At 35.2% G+C, this 16,405-nt stretch overlaps 4 protein-coding genes and 1 long non-coding RNA gene across 15 annotated transcripts; 3 read left to right on the top strand and 2 right to left on the bottom strand.

Moving 5' to 3' along the window:
• Positions 1-162: 162 nt before the first annotated feature.
• Positions 163-2,030, bottom strand: LOC135120414 (ATP synthase subunit gamma, mitochondrial-like). The gene is made up of 11 exons (XM_064044723.1): positions 2,007-2,030; positions 1,795-1,878; positions 1,601-1,732; positions 1,469-1,540; positions 1,107-1,177; positions 904-999; positions 755-846; positions 624-694; positions 473-565; positions 345-404; positions 163-287 (listed from the first exon to the last, which is right to left on the bottom strand). Exons 2-11 carry the CDS (start codon positions 1,871-1,873, stop codon positions 187-189), a joined length of 867 nt encoding a protein of 288 aa, XP_063900793.1. The 5' UTR covers positions 1,874-1,878; positions 2,007-2,030; the 3' UTR covers positions 163-186.
• A 426-nt stretch (positions 2,031-2,456) lies between these two features.
• Positions 2,457-5,229, top strand: LOC135120431 (coiled-coil domain-containing protein 174-like). Of its 2 annotated transcripts, XM_064044743.1 has the most exons (12): positions 2,457-2,538; positions 2,600-2,701; positions 3,017-3,093; positions 3,155-3,219; positions 3,271-3,294; positions 3,365-3,408; positions 3,463-3,538; positions 3,595-3,649; positions 4,266-4,340; positions 4,488-4,618; positions 4,799-4,893; positions 4,990-5,229. In XM_064044743.1, exons 1-12 carry the CDS (start codon positions 2,500-2,502, stop codon positions 5,185-5,187), a joined length of 981 nt encoding a protein of 326 aa, XP_063900813.1. In that variant the 5' UTR covers positions 2,457-2,499; the 3' UTR covers positions 5,188-5,229. The 2 variants fall into 2 exon arrangements, with proteins under 2 accessions (XP_063900813.1, XP_063900815.1); XM_064044745.1 differs by lacking the exon at positions 2,457-2,538 and having other exon boundaries at positions 2,633-2,701; positions 3,039-3,093; positions 3,163-3,219.
• Positions 5,230-7,556: 2,327 nt separating this feature from the next.
• LOC135120393 (beta-1,4-galactosyltransferase 7-like) lies at positions 7,557-11,810 on the top strand. Of its 10 annotated transcripts, XR_010278594.1 has the most exons (13): positions 8,479-8,673; positions 8,733-8,864; positions 8,915-8,981; positions 9,039-9,119; positions 9,217-9,353; positions 9,544-9,721; positions 9,767-9,926; positions 10,516-10,598; positions 10,672-10,721; positions 10,779-10,821; positions 10,896-10,944; positions 11,005-11,067; positions 11,127-11,810. XR_010278594.1 is itself a non-coding variant. In XM_064044693.1 (8 exons), exons 1-7 carry the CDS (start codon positions 8,506-8,508, stop codon positions 9,898-9,900), a joined length of 897 nt encoding a protein of 298 aa, XP_063900763.1. In that variant the 5' UTR covers positions 8,479-8,505; the 3' UTR covers positions 9,901-9,926; positions 10,298-10,360. The 10 variants fall into 10 exon arrangements, 2 of the variants coding, with proteins under 2 accessions (XP_063900763.1, XP_063900762.1); XR_010278591.1 differs by having other exon boundaries at positions 10,779-10,944; XR_010278593.1 differs by having other exon boundaries at positions 10,653-10,721; positions 10,779-10,944.
• LOC135120436 (uncharacterized) lies at positions 9,996-10,394 on the bottom strand. Its single transcript, XR_010278609.1, has 3 exons — positions 10,231-10,394; positions 10,133-10,166; positions 9,996-10,085 (listed from the first exon to the last, which is right to left on the bottom strand). It is a non-coding gene; the product is annotated as an uncharacterized LOC135120436 (long non-coding RNA).
• Positions 11,811-12,369: 559 nt separating the features above from the next.
• On the top strand, positions 12,370-16,389 carry LOC135120391 (puromycin-sensitive aminopeptidase-like). Its single transcript, XM_064044691.1, has 24 exons — positions 12,370-12,404; positions 12,455-12,527; positions 12,585-12,817; positions 12,905-12,980; positions 13,033-13,107; positions 13,165-13,346; positions 13,396-13,510; positions 13,559-13,722; positions 13,784-13,992; positions 14,054-14,234; positions 14,294-14,362; positions 14,417-14,465; positions 14,527-14,609; positions 14,669-14,799; positions 14,854-15,001; positions 15,060-15,119; positions 15,173-15,371; positions 15,422-15,464; positions 15,520-15,663; positions 15,719-15,812; positions 15,871-15,979; positions 16,032-16,092; positions 16,155-16,241; positions 16,301-16,389. The coding sequence occupies exons 2-24, from the start codon at positions 12,515-12,517 to the stop codon at positions 16,359-16,361; spliced, it is 2,586 nt and encodes an 861-aa protein (XP_063900761.1). The 5' UTR covers positions 12,370-12,404; positions 12,455-12,514; the 3' UTR covers positions 16,362-16,389.
• The last annotated feature ends 16 nt before the right edge of the window (positions 16,390-16,405 follow it).

Below are 16,405 nucleotides of genomic sequence, written 5' to 3'. Positions count from 1 at the left end.
AACTGCAATACCTATTTATAATACTTTGAAGCCAAACTTTCTAGGGTAATATGGAAGAGTAGAAGTGAAACTGCGTTAATATCAGAAAGCTGGATGTACATTCTCTATGGTCCGAAAAAGAATTGGCTAAATAAATTGTTGTGACACTACGAGCTCAAAAGAGAGAGGAGAAGCAAATAAAGTTTATTAGACAGCGGCTGCACCCGAAATAATCTCAATTAGTTCGTTTGTGATTACAGCTTGGCGGGTGCGGTTGTAGGACAAGGACAGCTTATTTATCATTTCTCCTAAAACAAAAACATTATTAGAAAAAGAAAGCCTCAAAGGTTTCACTCCAACTCTACCCGCATTTTTAGTGGCATTATCCATAGCGTTCATCCGAGCCGACTGCTCGCTAGCGGAACCTTCGTTACGTAAATGCATTAAAAGTTGGTTACAAAACTCCTGCGAATTTTCGCTATAGAATGCTAACTTTCAACCATAGCGTGGTAAAGGGACAAGGCCATGTGAAACTCCTGGTACGCCTGCAGAGTGTCTTCTTCGCACTGATATCCGATCAGCTTTTCTATGTATCAACAATATGTGATTGTAGAGCAATATTGCAAGCTACTCTATAGGGCCACCCGTCTCGCTCATTGCAGTGTGGGAGTAAATCGGAGAGGAGGCAGGCTGGTAGGACAGGGCTGATATAAATCTGTATATATAGAATAACTGGAGAAATCAGCGCAAGTGGAGAGCACAAGAATTATGTTACTTGCTGAAGATGATATTTCCGACAGAAAATTCACAGGAACTATTAAGTATTTTAGTTGCAATTGCAGACGCTTCCAGAAAAGAAGGCGGTCGCTTGTTAATTTTATAACAAACAAAGTCGACGATGCTTTAGTTATTAAAAATTGAAACTTTTCCATAATCGCTTATTGAGAAGAAAAGGCGATCGCCATATGATCTTTGAAGCTGAGAGCGAACTTTTTCCCCAATAACAACAAGTTGAGCTTCCTTACAAAAATTTATGTTTATTAAAGACTCCTTATAGAATGCAGTAAAACTTTGTTCGTTCACCAATATGCTTATTACTAGTTCATCAACTTCACTATGAGCAATACCTTATCAGCCTCTAGAAGTGGCTTAACAACTTTAGTGATGGAAGAATGGATCCCACCGCAGAGACCGCGATCTAAGTTAATATAAATGAACATATAAGTGAAATATAGTAGGTCGGATATACTAGGAATTTCTCTATTTAGGTAAAAGTCATCTACTTAAATTTATAATGGAGTTGTATAAACATGTAAAAAAACAATTATTTACCAAGAATTGCAATAATAATAAGTTGTTAATAATAACAAAAAAAGTTAATTTGCAAATGCCTACGAAAATATAATAAACTTAGTGAAGTAATTTAGCGTGTTACAGAGTGCAGAATGGATAAATTACTTATAAAAGCGTAAAATTCAAGTAAATTTACCGGAAGAAAGTGCAATAATTAATTTTCTTTTATTATGAGAATCAACTTGTAAATCAGCTTGAAAAGTTAGCGCTAAAATTTAATTAAAAAACAATAAATTAAAAGAAAGTTCCTTTTTTATAAATTTCGAACCTTGAATGCTTTGCACAAAACCTTTTCCGTTTCTCAATTCTCTTTCTGCTCTAGAATACTTGGCGGCAGACACCATTTTCATAGACTTGGTAATTTTTTGTATAGACTTGACAGACTTTAATCGAAGAGCAACTATAGGCAATACGTAAGAAAAAGAAAAAAGTGTAAAACATCTGAATAAAGGTATCATTTACTTTCTTTTAAAGTTGCCATCCCTCTACTATACTGAGTAAAGTTTGCGCCGAACGCCAGAACATTTTTTGTTAAGAACATGTTACCTTAAAATAAATTACTCCTGAATAGAACTAAGAGCGCTATTAAAATTATATACACAGCTCTGAATAAATTTACAAAACTCAAAAAAGAACTAAAGTGCAGACAAAGTTTTGGTTCCTACATATATTACCATTTCCCCCAGGCAGCCTACTACCCCTCGAGGAAAACTTTAGATGCTAACCTCTCAACCTCAGATATAAACAGGCACTTTTTTTACAACAGCCAAACCGCCATGTGTCTGTCTAATATGTTAAGAGCAATCTGAGGAAGGAGATTTGAAAAGTATAAATTATTTCTAATTTAATAAGTATCGACTTTTTCATTCTTTTACCTGGCGAGTTCACAACTATTATTTAAAAACTTAACGCTGAAATTGCTCTCGGAAAGATCTTTTTTAACTTAATAATATGATTTGAAGCGTAGTCAATAACTGGAACATTTTTTTTTTTCAGGAAATTTGCGTAAATGTTATGACGTAAGCAAGTTTAATAGGTTTAACAAAGGCTAAGTTTAAATTCACTTACCATAGGGAGGGGTTAACCATAAATAGTGTCAGGCATGACTGGAATCCAGCAATAGTTCTAAAGTGAATTTTTGGATTTTTCCACGAGAAGTAATGAAAAATGTTAAAGAAAAATGCCATTAAAGTGGGAGAATCTTCTGTATGTGTCCAATTTCTATTAGTTTTTTATTTTATTATAAGGATATACTATATTTGTCTAGCTTATAGATTTAAAAGTGGAATTACATAAGTCACAGTTAAACTTTGATAAAGAAAAATCAAGTACTTCTCAACCAACTGTAAAACCAACTCCAATAGAAAAGGTTTTCTTTGATAATAACTTTTTAAATTTCCTTAGAATAGTTTTATACTTATGCTTTTATAAACTTAAACTTTTAATTTTTTAGTTAATAAAACTTTTGTTTTATATTTTAATATTTATACGGAGATATAGCGGCTTTGTGTGTATTTGTTTTTAGTTTACCGATTTACCTGGTTTTACGTTTTACAGTAATGGACAGTTCGCAGTTTTTATACCTATATTTTTTTTTAATTTGTTTTTAATTTGTTTTTATAAAATTTTAGGTTTATAGTTAACAATGATAACAGCTTTTAGATTAATTAATTATTATAAATAGTCTATTAAAGGTAAAATTATAGTAGAAAAGCCAAAACAAGAGAAGAAAGTAGAAAATGAGAATGAAGATAACAAAAAGTATTTATATTATTGTCTTTCAATATTTTACTGGTTTATCAGTAAATTAACCAATATTGAGATTTGAAGAAATCAAAATTAAACTGGAGCAAAAAGCAAAAGTATACGAGAAAATGATGTTAGAAGGTTTGTTAAAAATATTATATATAGATATTTACCAATTATTACTTTTTATAGGAGCTCCAGAATCACTGGAAAATGGTAAAGGGAATCATCCTTATTAAAGAAGCTTGATTATTAATTTATATGCTTAAATATTGTGAAACCGTAGAGGATGGCTATCTGGTGGATTTTGAAAAGAAAAAATGGGAAAATGTTATTTTTATACTTTTCCCCATACCTTGTTTTTAAGTTTATAATTGTAATTAGGAAGATAAAATCAATGAATTATTAGAAGACCGGGAACAAATTTATAAACAAGAGTTATTAGAAAATTATGACCCAAGTATAGTTTAAAACGTTTTTATCTATTTGTTTGCTATAAATATTTACTGCCCTTAGAGACCGCAGTCGCCAACGAAGATGACTGGATTGAGTTTGTTGATTCTCTTGGCCGGTTTGTCTTTTCTAATAAATGTTTTCGTTATATATATATTTATTCAATAACTTTTTTTTTTAAGAATTATTTATTTATTTATGTACTTTTTGCAAAAATTTATTTACTAAGTATTGGGGTAATTTAAAAATCTAGTCTTTATTTTAATCCTTAGCTTTGTTAACGCGCTCTTCTTATTATCAGGATCTGAGTTTTTATGAAATTATTTGATGGTTTTGTAGTTTTAAAAAAGTAGTGAACTGTAAAGTCATTGTATTTCTAGTTGACCTTTTTGTTATTTAACTTGTAGCATTTATCCTTCTTGTGTCGTTTTCAATATCCTGCTTTCAGTTTACTGTTAAAATTTAATCAATTATTATTTTTGAAGATTGTATAGTATATTAATTCACTTATTACAGTTTAAGCTTGTCAACTTTTTATATTTTCAATCGTTTTGAATAGTTTTTATTAGGATTGTTATGTTTTTCTGTAGTATGTTTGAATTGTAGCACCCATAACATTTGCTCTTCTTGGTGATATTATAAGCTTATTTTATTGAAAGTGCGCACATCAAATTTTAAATGTTTTTGTTAACTTAAAAGTTTTTTTAAGAGAAAATTGTTAATTGTTTTTTTAGAACAAGAAAATGCCTTAAGGCTGATTATGAGGAATTTAAAAAAAGAGACTTGGAAATCCGCCCTCTGGATGGCGAGTAAGTTTAGTGGTGATTAAATTATTAAGTGTATCTCTTAATTTTCAAATAGATTATTGAAGTTATTTAATGTTCGTTTTGAACAAGTTTATGATAACACTAGTAAGCAAAATTGCTAGTGAATTTTTTTTTTTTTTAAAATTTTAGAGATTTAGTTGATAAAAGGAAGCAATGGCGAGAAGAAATAAGGGCGAAAGTGCTAAAGCTGGAAGAAGAAGAAAAAGAAAGAATGTCCAAGCCGGTAACTTTTTTGCACTACACTGAAGCCAGTCGTGGCGGTAACATAGTTTATCATTTACTTCATAAAATTAATAATTTTGCTTTTTTTTTTTATAATTCTTTTATTATTAAAAATATTAAATCAGTTTTTTACTATACTGAAAGTTTTTTTAGAATAATAATAATTATGTTTTATTTTTAATAAATGGTCGGGCGACATTTCTTATTTACTTTTAAAGAAATTCGACAATTGGGAGTTGGTTATTATAAATTTTCATCAAATGAAGAGGAAAGAATCAAGCAAAGAGAACTTCTGGATGGTTTAAGAAATAAAGTATAGTTTTTTTATTCATTTTCTGCAATTCTTATGTAGCTTATATTACAACAAAAAGATTAATTCAAAATAAAAGCTTATACTTTGTACTGTTAGACTGTCAACCAAAGGAAACGAGTACAAGATATGAAGCAGAAAAGAGAAGACACTTTGCGAAAACGGCTTGAAAAAGTAAAAGAGCGGAAGGAAAAGCGAGAAAAGCAATCCCAGTCAAATCTTTCAGCTCTTGATGAGTCGATTCTTCTGGTGAACGTTAGTGAAACTACTAGTGAAAATGGACCAAATCTCCTTTAATCTCTCTGATTTCATCGTAGTGTTCGTATAATATTTGTTAAAATATTTATACGTTGATGAACAACGGAAGCGATTATAAGCTTTTTATTAAGTCTGTACTTTGTACATACCAAATTTGCAATTGTTCAAACTTTTTTTCTTTAAACTGGGTACGTCATAGTACAGTTTAATTTAAGGAGTCCATTTTTACTTTTCATATACTTTTCTTAAGATTTCATTGATTTTTGTAGTTTCTTTGCGAAAGGTTTCTTAGTTTAAAGAACTCACTCTGATTAAGGATAAATGCGCAGCAACAAAAGTAGGGGGCAAGATAACCTTACGTATGGTGTAAGACCCTCGGGATTAAACGTAAACAATATATTAATTGTTGGCGCAAGAAGTGCTTTTAAAGCCTTGAGACTGTGCTTGAGATTCAAAATCGGTCAAGTGCAATGCGAAGTAAACTCTAGAAGAGTTCTGGTTATACGCTCCACTTTGTTAGTTTAAACATAAAAACCTACTCCGACCGCCACACTTGTTACTGAAAAAGATCTGTCTGACTAAGTGCTGGCAGAATAACAGAAAATTTTTAAGAGGTTACTCTCCTTTTAAGAAGCCGTAAAAAACATTTTAATGTTTTCTTTTCAGTTTGGCAAACTAAAGCAAACTTAGAAGGACTTTTTACTTTAAAGCAAAGTATCTGTAAAAGCTCTTGCCTTACTTGTAAAGATAACTTTTCTACTTTTAAAGTTTAAAGTTTACGTTCTCTTACTTCATATTAAATATTCTTATTAAGCATCAACTAAAATCACCATAATTATGTGCAACTACCTTTGCTACGTGGTTTTCTTAAAAAAATTAACGTTTAAAATAGGGCCAGCAAAAATTAAATGAATTCATACAATATAGTTTTAAAATAGAAATTACTCTTATTATCGCTCAAATATTTAAGCGATGGCTAGCCTGAGCGCCAGCGAAAACCATTGCTAAGGTTACAAAATGTCTAGAAACACGTTCATGTATTGTCGTGGTCGGTACAACACGTGCTGCAGATTTACATATATTTATTGGGACTCAGTACTAATTAACTTTATAGTTTGTACTTCTTCTCATCCTGCCCCTTTTTTCTTGCTTTCCATATATTGTTTATGTATATTACTAAATGATCTTTTTTAATATGAATAACAAGTCAACAAGGGTGACATTGTCAGACACAAATTTACAGCTTTGCTATTATATCTCGTAAAAAAAAAAAAGTAAATAGATAATGGAAAGTTTGAAAACAGTTATATGATAAATCGTGTTAGGTAACATTAAATAAGCCTGTAGTTCGATAACTCGCCTTAAATATTTGTTTTTTTTTTAATTTTTTGATACCCGATTTAAGTTAGTTTTCGACAGTGACTTCTTTTTTTTTTTATGGTTTTGGTGAAGCATATATCCTTCATTTATAAATTATTAGAATTTACCGGTTTTATGATTAGTGACTTATTAAGTTAACCTAAGAAAATTTGTTTACTTTTTATTTTCTGCTTTATTTGTTATATTAGCTATCAACGTTTACTGTACGTTTATTAATTGTCCTCCATGTCTAGTTTGACCCCCAACTGCTTTACCATTTTTTTCCAAGTTTTAAACAAGTATTTTTAAATAGCGAAGACGCGTTAGACTTTAATCATTTTTCTATTTTTGGAAGTTCTGAAGTTTAGGTTTAACGCTAATTTTAATTTCAGCTGTGTTTAGCTACACAAATAGTTTAAAGCTTTTTTAATTTTTTGGAAAAGAACTTTTTTTAAGTTAGATCTGACAGAGTCTTGTATATAAGGTTTTTGCTTTTTTTAATAACATTGCTTGTTTTTCTATGTTCTTTTACAACGATTTAAGTTCCTTGCCTGTTCGTATATGGACAGTGCAATTTAAATAAATCGAAGAGCAACAAGCACTTGATATTCATTGCAACGCGTATTTGGAGTCGTTTAATGTGTTTTATATCAATTTCTGACATTACTTGTGGTCTTTTTTCGTTTTGCTTTAAATTTGCAAGTTTGATTATTCTTATGTAGGACTGCCTGCACTCTGTGGAATTACATTCTATATGGTAATTTAATTAAAAAATTTACATCGGTACTATGTCCGTTTTGCTTTTCCTGTGAATAAACTTTAAATGCATTTTTAAGCGCAGCTGGAAGGAGGATTATTTCTACAACGTTTTAAAGTCGGTGTTATTCATTGTAGACAACTTTTTTGGAAAGCTTCCTCACTGTATAATAAGAGCTATATTAGAGTGGTTGCTATTTTCTTTTAAAACGAGCAAATAATAAAATAACTTTTATGTAGTAGGCTAAGTGGACATGCGCCTATCAGCCTTTTATTTATTGTGCGTGGTTGCTGGGGATTGATATAATTTTAAGATCTCTGCGTTAACTACCGTAAGAGTTTCCAAGCTTTATTTAAAAATATTTTTATAAATAATGAGGCATTAGGATAGAAAATAGTTTTGTATAGTCCGCTCTTTATAAAATTATATTTTAAATAACATTATAAAACTTTCTTGCAGCGAAGTTTAGCAAGATAAACGTAAAAAGACCCAGTTTAAACTTGCTTTTATCTAGGAAAGTTATAGGCAGCATTTTATAGTTTACAATTTTTTTATTATACAGCTTCTTAAAAATGAAGATTGTAAATCTCGAATCTACCTTTAGTTCCCTTTATATTTTTTATAATTTGTTGATAAAAACTAAAAATTACTTGAATGTACATTGTATTCCTATGCAACATAGTTTGAAAAGACTATACCTATAAAATTTTCAGTTGCATAGTTGTATACTGAGGGCATGAATCAACTAAACTAGTTCTATCTTCTATCAGCTCACTGCTTTGAGAAAAACTAAACTAATTATTAAAAAAAGCAAGTCTAGAATTGGATGTAGACGCAAAGAGAGTAAGGAAGCAAACTTGTGCGTTGTGCGTGTTTCAAAGCTTTCTCTCTTACTGATTGAGGCATTATGTAAACCATAAGGCCATATAACCAATTCACCATTTATTCTATACTATAAACGAGTTACCCTCTCCCACTTACACATACACTGATCTTGTATAAAATTCTTCTTTTAAGCTAGGCTAGCACAACCAAAACTTCTACGATATACTACCTTTAAACGCAAGTCTTCTGGTTTACTGGTTTCCTACTAAATTTGCGGTTTGGGATCCGTACAAGATAGTTGTCGAGAGTTAACGCTTTTTGCTCAACTATAATAAAGAGACAGCCTTTTCATTTTTCCTGGGTTTAAAAAGTGGTTTAGGTGTTATTAAAAAGATTGTGTAGACGTATTTCTTATCATGAAGAGAGGTTTCGTTATCCTTAGCTGCTTCATATTTGTATTTCTTTATAGACTGAAAATAAAATTGGCCAAAAGTTACCCAACTACTAGCAACTTTTCAAACGTAAGGTTAACTGAGTTACGCTGCAATGAGGAAACACTTCAAGTTACTACCTTAAACCAAAAAGTTTATATTAACCCAACAATTATCGCTTTACCATAGTGTTTTCTTTGAAACATTTTTAGATTTTACCGAACACGTTGGGTGTTATTGTTCCATTTCGAAATCGGTCCAAGCATATTCGACCTTTTATTACTCATATGACCAAGTACTTATCTGATAAAGGCATTCCACATCAGTTTTGGGTCATCAATCAAGTTAGTCATTTAAGTCTTTGGTATTGAACTTTTGTAAAGTTTTATTTTAGACAGATGCTTTCCGATTTAATCGGGGCAAACTTTTTAATATTGGGGTGAAATATGCTAGTTATGCTGGTTTTCTTTTATATAAATTCATGGTACAAACACTTAACATACTTTTTTTTACGTTAGGTTGTGACTATTTCGCTTTACATGACATAGACTTGTTACCAGATAACCCAAATTTAGACTATGGAAAGCCGGTGAAAACAGGTGTTACCAAATAGCTTTTAAAAAAAAAGTTATAACAAAGTTTATATATATTAAACTTTATTTTTTAAATGAAATATACCCACTTTTATTCTATTAGGGGTTTACCATGTCTCTAGACCCGGGCTACATCCTCTGTATAGGCACTCAAAATTCTTAGGAGGGATCATCACTATAACAAAAGAAGCTTTTATTAGTGTAAACGGCTTTTCAAATGATTACTGGGGATGGGGAAGAGTATTAATAGTTGTTTTTAATAGACTTTTTCTTTATTTTGCGTTTCTTTTGCTAATCTCACTAATTTTAGACCCGTTAAGACTAACTTGATGCTAATTTTTATACGTCAATCTCAATTCTTCTAACTACTTTTTTAAATTATTTTTAATAACGAAGCGTGGCCCCTCGTTTATTTTTTTTAAATATGTAGGAAGATGATGACTTTCGGGAAAGGATTAGATCAAAAAAAATAAAAGTTGATAGACCTCCCTTGCTGAGCACGGGAACGAAAAAAACTTTTATTAATTTACATTTAAAAGAAGATATTAGGGACAAGAGTAAAACTGAGGAACAAAATAGATATGCGAAGCAACATTTTCCAGAGAGGGGTATTTTTTATTTTGAGGTTATCTCTTAATCTAACCCTCGCTTAGGATTTAACGATACTTCGTTGAGTGAGACGTGCTTCTGGGAGAAAAGTTTAGCTGGTATAGTGTACTTCGTTGTAGATGCCAAACTCAGTTGCGATGCCAAGACCACTCCCTGGTGCCTCCCCCTTTCTACCTAAAACCCGTATCCGGGCTTCTATAAAAAGTAATATCTATTTTTATAATTTCCATCTTACTTAGACAGTTTTACAAAAAATTAGAACTTTTTTTTTGACCCTGAAGGTACTATGGCGTTTCCAACTACATCGTATATAAATAAAGGATGTTTGTTAAATCTTCTGCACTCGCTTAACACATTGTCATGCTACGACCAAGTATTAGACCCTTTTTAATTTGCTTAATCCACATTACCTCTTCCGTTCCGGACTGGCGGCTTTAGATTGTCCTAAATAAATAAATAAAAATTTCTGTTTTAAAATTAAAGTGAATTGTTACATATAAACTATGACCACTGTTAATATAGTAAAGCTCCTTTACGTGGGCACCAAACTTATCGAGCAACTTATTTGCTTTTAGAGCAGAGTGGGAGACCAGGCGTGGCATAATACGGTCTCGAAGCAGTTTCGAAACTTTATTAAGTTGTACTCGTAGACATACGAAAAAGTTTTTTTAGTAGGCGATGAACATTTGAAGCAATAGAAAAAGCAAAAGAGGCATAAAAGATTATAAATTACTACCATTTCTTTTTTAAAAATTATAGTAGCTTTTTCTATAATATGCACTGTTTTTAACAGATTGGCGCCAAGGACCTTCATTACATAGCCCAAGCGAGCTTAGGAATTAAACACGAATTTCGTATATTACAGCTGGACAACAGGTAAAACAATATTTTTAAAATTTTGACGGCCTTCAAAAGGAGACAATCTTGAAGCTTTTTTAACTTTGCAAAGTTATTTGTTAACGCTCGAACCCTAATTAAAAGATTGCCTGGTCCTTCGAGGTGTGTGCTTACCACGAGGACGTAGTAGGGGTGTTAATAAACCCAACAACTTTCTAGTGATAAGCTCGTGATCATGACAAAACGTTCGCTAATAACCCGGGTGAGATCATCTACTAGCTATGTGGATTACGTTTTCTCCGAATGATGTGACTAACCCTATCCCTAACCCTAAAGTGGCAGACTGTCGTAACGATCACAACCGTAAGACGTCTTAGCAACTTCGGTAAGGCACACTCTAAAGAACAATTGGTGTGTGCGTGTAAAATGTTCTCATTTTTCTTAGTCTTACTATTTTCGAAGCAAATTATAGGTGAACGATTTTTAAAATCTGGAGGCATATTAAACGGTTAATACTTGTAGCTAAGGCCTTTTAACTTAAATAACCATTGAATGCAACTTATGTAGTTCGCAAGCAGCGATGGCTGAGCTTCGAAAAATTCAAGTTGCGGGTAAGTCAGCAGGAGGAGTGTCGTTGTTCGAATAACACGGCTTACCGGTCAGCAGCCTCAGTAGTTTGTTTTAATGTGCTTACAACTGCTCCAGTTGACTGTGTATCTTACCTAAGCAGGTAAATCGTAATCAAGGAGGAGTTGTTAACAGACGATATATAAGTGCAGATTGTTGCGTTTATACATAATGCTTTTTGTTCAGTATCGTTGTAGGTGTGACCTTAATAACGAAGGGCTCTTTGAGGACGCGTAGAACAGCAGGTTCATCGACTTAGAGCTCGACGCGAGTGTGAAGGTTAGTAGGATTATAATGCCTCGCATACAGCACGAAGAGCGAGGGAGATAGCAGTGAGTCTCAAGGGACAGCAGCTGTCAGTCGAGGGTATGAAGAAAGCGTAGTACCACCAATTTTCACTCGCAAGGAAAGTGCGCACACAACAACGCAAGTATGTTTAGGTTGTACCTAATGCACCTAGTTTACATAAGAGCAGCTAGTGCCTATGTGGTCAAAGGCTTTTTCAAAGTGTTTTTCACCTTGTCCACAAATAGGGGTTGTACGGATCTCGTTTGATCAGTTTAATAATCTGTGAATAGTAGCTGAGGGTTACTAAACCAGTTAAAACTTAAGAAAAATGTTTTTGTACAAGTATACAATAATCCATCGTCAAAAATTTAATAAAAATCCCTATTTATAAAGGTACAATTAAGTGAGCTCCCATTAGTCTTCCAAGAATTTTAATAAGAAATGAAGGTATATTAAACGCGAGTTGTGCTATAAAGTATACGTTAATCACTACTTAGTTATATACATTTTCTTAGAACGTAAAATCCTTCTTTTAGAGACTTCGTCTACCATTTTTGTTATTTTTAATTCTCTTCGCAAAAGTTTTTAAAATAATTCTAAATAAATATTTTCCTTAAAACATCATCATTTATACCATATTGTAAAGAATGTGCATGAGCACCACCCTTAAGGCTTTGTAATCGATACTAAATGACTTTTTTTTGCTCCCCTAAAGAAGGGCATCTACTTTAAGGGGTGATAAGAAATCTAATAGCTCAAGAGTGCAAAGCAGTTTGGTTGGGTCCACCACCTTATAAGATCTATTTTAAATAGAATTAATTAATTGCAGAAATAATTGATAAATTTAAATATAAAAAATTGAAATTATTACAAAGTTCGTTAAAAAAACGTGTTTCAGCATAGCTAGAAACTCGAAAGATACCAAATTAGGTAATTATATTAAGTGTGCTTTTGACTTTTAAGATTCCCCTTTCTGAAAGCTTAGTTATTATCGCCTACAAAAGTAGTGCTGAGCTCCATAAACTTTATTATAAATAGTTATGGTCGGAAAAGGTTTTTACCTGTTTCACAGTGTGACCGTTATCTTTTTTATCTACTTTTTTCACTCAGATACCCAACCCTTCAGACAACTTCTACCTAACCTTGTGAAACCTATAAGTTATGACATAACCATTAAACCTGATTTTGACCAATTTACTTTTCTTGGAACTTCTTCTATTGAAATTAAAGTCTTCGAAAACACTCAAGAAATAATTTTGCACGCTGTAGATCTTGAAATTTTGGAATGTACACTGAAGAGTGGGAAGGACAGTTTTGATAAATCTCGTTTAAACTACAACAAAGTAGATAAGTTTTTCTGAGTAGACTGTGCAATTCATACAATCCTTAAATTTGGCCATTATAAATACATAACAAAATGCATGCTTTAGGATGATGAAACGGTCACACTTTACTTTAAGGAAAAAATCACTGTTGGGAAATATCAGTTAGACCTGTCGTTTAACGGTGCCCTCAACTCTATCATTCTATACTAAATAATCTCATTGATTTTCCAAAGGCCAGCTGAATGATAAAATGGTAGGATTTTATCGTTCTAAGTACGAAAAGAACGGCGAGTACAAGTTTTGCGGGGGTTAATTTTAAAAAATAACTTTATTCAACTGTATTTAATTTTGTTTTTACTCAATAGTTACCCAGTTTGAGCCTACTGATGCTCGGAGAGCCTTTCCTTGCTTTGACGAACCTTCATTGAAAGCAACTTTTGTCATCCGTCTCGATATCCCCGTTTCATTGATAGGCCTTTCCAACATGCCTGTAGACTTTAGTGAAACACGCGGAGATACCCAACTTATTACTTATAAACCAACGCCCGTAATACTTTTATTTAGGGAAAATAATTTTATTAATTATCAATGTGTAGATTATGTCAACGTACTTGATTGCTTTTGTTATTGGAGAATACGACTTTGTGGAATCAAAAACGGAGCGCGGTGTTACCGTCCGCGTTTTTACGGAAGTAGGAAAGTCCAAGAAGGGTTTCCTTAATTTTTTTTATTCTACGGCTTCTATATAAAGCAAAATAGGCAAGTTCGCTCTAGCATGTGCCTGTAAAATCCTGGACTTTTACACGGATTATTTTGATCTTGGCTACCCGTTGGAAAAAGTCGACATGATAGCCATTTCCGACTTCAGCGCCGGCGCAATGGAAAATTGGGGGCTTATAACCTACCGAGAAACTGCTCTTCTGGTCTTTACCAAGCTTTCTTCAGTAATAATGTATATTCCTTACTCGCACTCGGGTTCCATAGATTGACGAGGCCACCTCCTCGTTGGCCAGCAAGCAGCGCGTCGCCTACGTGGTTGCGCACGAACTTGCCCACCAGTGGTTCGGTAACTTGGTCACAATGGCATGGTGGAACGATCTCTGGCTCAACGAGGGCTTTGCCACGTGGGTTGGCAACCTTGCCGTCGACTTTCTCTACAAAGAATGGGATGCGTGGCCTCAGTTTGTCCAGGAGTAAGCACTCTGTTTAAGGTCGTCGTGCACGTGGAGAAGGAACATGCCTTTGTTCTTAAAGATACACGTCGAGTGCTTTGCAACTTGATTCTCTGCGTAGCTCGCACCCCATCGAGGTCGAAGTGCGACGGTCTTCCGAGGTCAACGAAATCTTCGACGCCATCTCGTATTGCAAGGGGGCCTCCGTTATCAGGATGCTCGCAGCTCATCTGGGAATGGATGTTTTCCGGGAAGGCCTCCGGGTAGCTTGGAGCCCGGCTTGTTACTGTCCCGCTCTTATATCTTCACTGTGGTTGCACAGGGATACCTAAAGAAGCATCAGTACGGCAATGCAGCCACTAAAGACTTGTGGTGCTCTTTGTCTGAAGCGGTTTCTTCTCGTCATTATGATATTTTTTTTTCTAACGTGCCTCTTTTATTATAGAGCAATAAGGACATTGTCGAATTTACTTACAAATGGACGAAAGAGACGGGCACGACTTTTGTTCGCTGCGTTATACTTTTTTCCCTGTAGATACCTTTCCCACTCGGTAGGCTACCCCGTCATAATGGTGACGCGCACGGCCAAAGACACACTCTCAGTCACCCAGAAGCGCTTTTTAGCAACCGGCGAAGCAGTACTTTTAGCTGCCCACCTGTGCATCTACTCTGCGGTCAAACACACCCGCCTCTTAAGCTAAAAGAGGAAAAGGCATGGCAAGTTCCGCTCTCGGTGACCGGGGATGGGACCAATACCGTGTTTAGAAAAGTACTCTCGACTTTTGAGGACACCCTACGCTTGCCGGAAGACCTCGCAAAGTCGACGTGGTAGTAACTGGCCGCTTCGCTGTCTCTGATTGGCTCTCTCTTATCGTACACGAGGCTTAAGCTCAACGTGGGATTTAACGGCTTTTATCGCGTCAAATACTCGGATGAACTGTTCTCGGCTCTGTCAGATGCCCTGATAACCCAAGTTTTGCCCACCGTGGACCGCCTCGGGATAGCCAACGACGCCTTTGCGCTCTCGCGGGTAATGCGCACATGTCATTGGGTTGCTAGTGCCACTAACTTTCCTTTTGTACACTTAGGCCGGTTACATAAGGACGGACAAAGTTCTTAGCTTAATCGAATATTTTAAAGAAGAGAAGGTAAAGGAGGCCGATCCCTATTCGTTTCGGCCGACCGCCTCCACTTTTATTAGGAGTACACTGTATGGGTAGACATAACAGAAAATTTGCGCCAAGTCCAAGTTCTTTATGAAGAGCATGAGGCGAAGGAGAAGCTGCAGACCTACATGCGCCAGCTCTATTCCCCCATAGCGCACGAGGTTGGTTGGGAGCCCGAGGAGAATGAGCACCCACTGCGCTCGTTGCTGCGGTCCGTTGTTATCTCCGCGCTCGGTACGACGCTTCTATAGTTCCTCGTGACGACCGTGCTTATATATTTTTAGGGCTCAACGGGGATGCCGCTATCATTGATGTCGCTAGAGATCGGTAATATAGAGCTTCTCTCTCAAGCTCCGCGGGGCTGAAAACTATTGACTTGCAGATTTGCAAAGTACCTAGAAGATCCTGCATCGCTGATTCCCGACTTGCGCTCCGCAGTGTTCAGCATTGTTGTAGCGAACGGGGGAAAGCATGAGTTTGATAGTGTCCGCAGTATCTTCTATAATGCTGATATGCACGAGGAGAGGTGCCGTAGTAATTGGTTTGACTCTGCCAGTATTTATGCCCGCCTGTGACTTTAGAATGCGCGCACTATCTGCATTGGGCCGCACGGAAATTCCGCAACTAGTCGACGAGCTGTTAAAGATGGGGCACAGTGAAGCCGTCCGGCCGTCTGTGCGTCGACTTCCAGTCCTCCCGACTCTCCATTTTGAGTTCCATGCCTTCTCTCTAGGACCTGTGCTATGTCTACGGTTCCCTAAGCAGCAATGGCGTTGCGCGCCCTCTAGCATGGAAATATATGAAAGAACACTTCCCCGCTTTGAAGCAGCAGTTTGGAAACGGTTTTTTACTTTATTTACCTTTTCTTATTTGTATTTAGAAACTACTATCCAGGCCAGTTCTTACTCTGTAGGATGATCGAGGTTGCTACGAAAAACTTTGCCTCGAAAGAAAAGTATTTATACATATTCAATGGGTTCGGCCTCGCACCTCTTCAATGCTTCGTTTACATAATAGAGCGCAAGAGATTCGCGAATTCTTCACTGTCCATCCGACCGAATCAGCCTTGCGCACTATTGAGAACAGCATCGAGCGGGTCATGAGGTAGTGCTCTATGCGATCATCTTCCTTGCTCTCGTGCACTCTACTTGCCTTCCTGCCAGCAATGCCGCATGGCTCGAGCGTGATCGCCAGCACGTGTTTGAATATCTAAGGAAACGCTAGACGGCCCCCCCCTCTTATCTCGTGCCTGCCTGCGTAATAAACTA

The sequence above is a fragment of the Zophobas morio genome, unplaced genomic scaffold, assembly GCF_036711695.1.
Source record: "Zophobas morio isolate AGI-343-1 ecotype UQ-CSIRO unplaced genomic scaffold, CSIRO_AGI_Zmor_V1 ptg000379l, whole genome shotgun sequence".
NCBI classification, from domain to species: Eukaryota; Metazoa; Arthropoda; class Insecta; order Coleoptera; family Tenebrionidae; genus Zophobas; species Zophobas morio.
This window is presented reverse-complemented; position numbering and strand designations above follow the sequence as displayed.

What these genes read in the sequence shown, in the direction of transcription:
- LOC135120393 (XM_064044693.1), top strand. Translation starts at nt 8,506, where the DNA reads ATGAAGAGAGGTTTCGTTATCCTTAGCTGCTTCATATTTGTATTTCTT. An exon ending in TTACTACCTTAAACCAAAAA is followed by an intron (nt 8,674 to 8,732) that starts GTTTATATTAAC and finishes AAACATTTTTAG; the next exon opens with ATTTTACCGAACACGTTGGG. An exon ending in GCAACATTTTCCAGAGAGGG is followed by an intron (nt 9,722 to 9,766) that starts GTATTTTTTATT and finishes ACCCTCGCTTAG; the next exon opens with GATTTAACGATACTTCGTTG.
- LOC135120431 (XM_064044743.1), top strand. Translation starts at nt 2,500, where the DNA reads ATGTTAAAGAAAAATGCCATTAAAGTGGGAGAATCTTCT. An exon ending in ATTAGAAAATTATGACCCAA is followed by an intron (nt 3,539 to 3,594) that starts GTATAGTTTAAA and finishes TACTGCCCTTAG; the next exon opens with AGACCGCAGTCGCCAACGAA. An exon ending in ATCCGCCCTCTGGATGGCGA is followed by an intron (nt 4,341 to 4,487) that starts GTAAGTTTAGTG and finishes TTAAAATTTTAG; the next exon opens with AGATTTAGTTGATAAAAGGA.
- LOC135120391 (XM_064044691.1), top strand. An exon ending in CGAGTACAAGTTTTGCGGGG is followed by an intron (nt 13,108 to 13,164) that starts GTTAATTTTAAA and finishes TTTACTCAATAG; the next exon opens with TTACCCAGTTTGAGCCTACT. An exon ending in GCTGATATGCACGAGGAGAG is followed by an intron (nt 15,664 to 15,718) that starts GTGCCGTAGTAA and finishes CTGTGACTTTAG; the next exon opens with AATGCGCGCACTATCTGCAT.
- LOC135120414 (XM_064044723.1), bottom strand. Translation starts at nt 1,873, where the DNA reads ATGTTCTTAACAAAAAATGTTCTGGCGTTCGGCGCAAACTTTACTCAG. An exon ending in GGAAATATCATCTTCAGCAA is followed by an intron (nt 695 to 754) that starts GTAACATAATTC and finishes CTATATATACAG; the next exon opens with ATTTATATCAGCCCTGTCCT. An exon ending in TTACCACGCTATGGTTGAAA is followed by an intron (nt 405 to 472) that starts GTTAGCATTCTA and finishes TACGTAACGAAG; the next exon opens with GTTCCGCTAGCGAGCAGTCG.